The sequence below is a fragment of the Naegleria gruberi genome (genome assembly GCF_000004985.1).
Source record: "Naegleria gruberi genomic scaffold NAEGRscaffold_524, whole genome shotgun sequence".
NCBI classification, from domain to species: domain Eukaryota; phylum Heterolobosea; class Eutetramitea; order Acrasida; family Naegleriidae; genus Naegleria; species Naegleria gruberi.
The window spans coordinates 2,304-4,152 of record NW_003162976.1 but is presented as its reverse complement, the minus strand read 5'-3'; the positions used below and the strand labels follow the sequence as shown (position 1 = coordinate 4,152).

At 30.6% G+C, this 1,849-nt stretch overlaps 2 protein-coding genes across 2 annotated transcripts in view; both read left to right on the top strand.

Annotated features, from left to right (window-relative positions):
• Window positions 1–60: 60 nt before the first annotated feature.
• Window positions 61–921, top strand: NAEGRDRAFT_76861 (rasGEF domain-containing protein; the record flags this gene model as incomplete). Its single annotated transcript, XM_002668183.1, has 1 exon — window positions 61–921. The coding sequence occupies one exon, from the start codon at window positions 61–63 to the stop codon at window positions 919–921; it is 861 nt and encodes a 286-aa protein (XP_002668229.1).
• Window positions 922–1,003: 82 nt separating this feature from the next.
• Window positions 1,004–1,849, top strand: part of NAEGRDRAFT_76860 (uncharacterized protein) — a gene marked incomplete at both ends in the record, with an annotated part of 3,130 nt that continues 2,284 nt past the window's right edge. The window contains one exon of the mRNA XM_002668182.1: window positions 1,004–1,806. Coding sequence (XP_002668228.1) covers window positions 1,004–1,806 — 803 coding nt within the window. The remainder of the gene's footprint in view (window positions 1,807–1,849) is intronic.

Here is a 1,849-nt window from a genome sequence, read left to right as displayed (position 1 = left end):
GGAATTCTCAAATTCTTGCACTATTGGATGGAACAACATTCGCAACATTTCACCAATAACATGATTGCCAAGGTGCAAAAGTTATTGAACCATGAAAATCATAATAATTCCTCACCTAAATTCATCAAATTGAGAAAGGATATTTTACAACACATTGAACAAGGTCAATCCACTGAAAAGAAAAATCCATCGAGTGTCAATGTCAATTATATTGAACCTAAAGTGCCAATGCAAAAGATTTTCTGTGAAACTCTTTCATTGGATGATATAGATGAGGAGGAAATTGCAAGACAATTAACACTTTATGAATATGACTTGTTTGTCGCTATTGGATTGGAAGAATTAATGAGTTTCGGATGGAAACGTTTGAAATTCAAACACAGATGTCCAAATATCAACAAATTGTTAATTCATTTTGAAAATGTCACCAAATGGATTAGTTTTTCAATTTGCAAACCAAAATCTAAAAATCCAATCAAGAGATGCATTTCAATTTGTGAACATTTGAAAAAATTGAATAATTTCAACACACTCAAAGCTATCCTAAATGCTTTCGAATATGGCGAGGTCAAAACCTTAAAAATTAATCAATCAGAACAAGCAAACAAGATGAAATTCCAACAACTCATGTCTGAAGAATCAAATTACCAAGAATACAGACAAACACTCAAAGAATCATCTGAGGAAAACACATCAATCATTCCATACGTCAGACTTCATTTAAGAGATTTATTTCTAGTGGAAGAAAATCAAAATGATTTTGTAATTGGACCAAATTCAATTGAATTTATTAATTGGATGAAGAGAGAATCAATGTATGATATTGTAAAGGAAATTAAATATTTCCAATCGTTGCCTTGTTATCAATTTACAAAAGTTTATCAAATTCAAGAATTACTTAGAAATATTCAAATTGAATAAATCAATTTCAAAGTTGTACCAAAGATATTTTTATTGTGAGTTGGGTGAGAACTTTTTATTCGAAATCAAAACAGTAAAAAAAATGCCAAACTTGTTTGATTTGCTTGATGAAGAGGAAAATGATCAGCAAGAACAGCAAATACCAAAGAAATTATCTAAAAGAGCTCAAAAGAAAGCTCTAAAATCAACACAATCTGTCCAAGTACAACAAAAATTTGAAACTTTGGACGAATCTCCGTTTAAACTTGTTTATGAATTGGAAGAATTATGGCTAATCGTTTTGGAATATTTACCTGTCCGAGATATCTATCAACGAATTAATTTACTAAACTCGGTGGAATCAGTACGAATTCACAAGAATGAATTTTTTGTAAAATTATTGAAAAGAGATTGTAATGGATTTTTTAATCTGGTTGACCGAGAGATGAAATTCAAGATTATTTCTGGAATTGATAAGGAGATTTTTTTCAAGAGTGTTTCTGATACTCTGATGTCACCTCATATGGCTAAGAAGAAAGCTCTTCAAGAAAAGGAAAGAACTTTGAAAGATTACAATAATTGTAAAGTAATTTTCAAGAATATTCACAATCAATTAGCATGTTTGCAGAAGGAAAACGAAGTTCAAGAAGAAAATCGAATGCACCATGCAAGATTCTTCCTCGAACGTGAACTTTCAAAGATTAAAAACAAAGTACTAATCCAGAAGAAACAAACTGAATGTTCGCACTTTCGTATCTCAAGAAGCAGTATCAAAGGAGATGAGAAATTCAAATATCTCTTCCAGTGTGAACTATGTGGAATTGGTATGAAAACTAATTTCCTCCCAGAAGCAATCTATTCGAAACTCAAAGTAACANCCATTTTTGATTATGATATTTTTGGAAAGTACACTATTTATCATACTGAGGAAGCTGGATATAAATTCAAA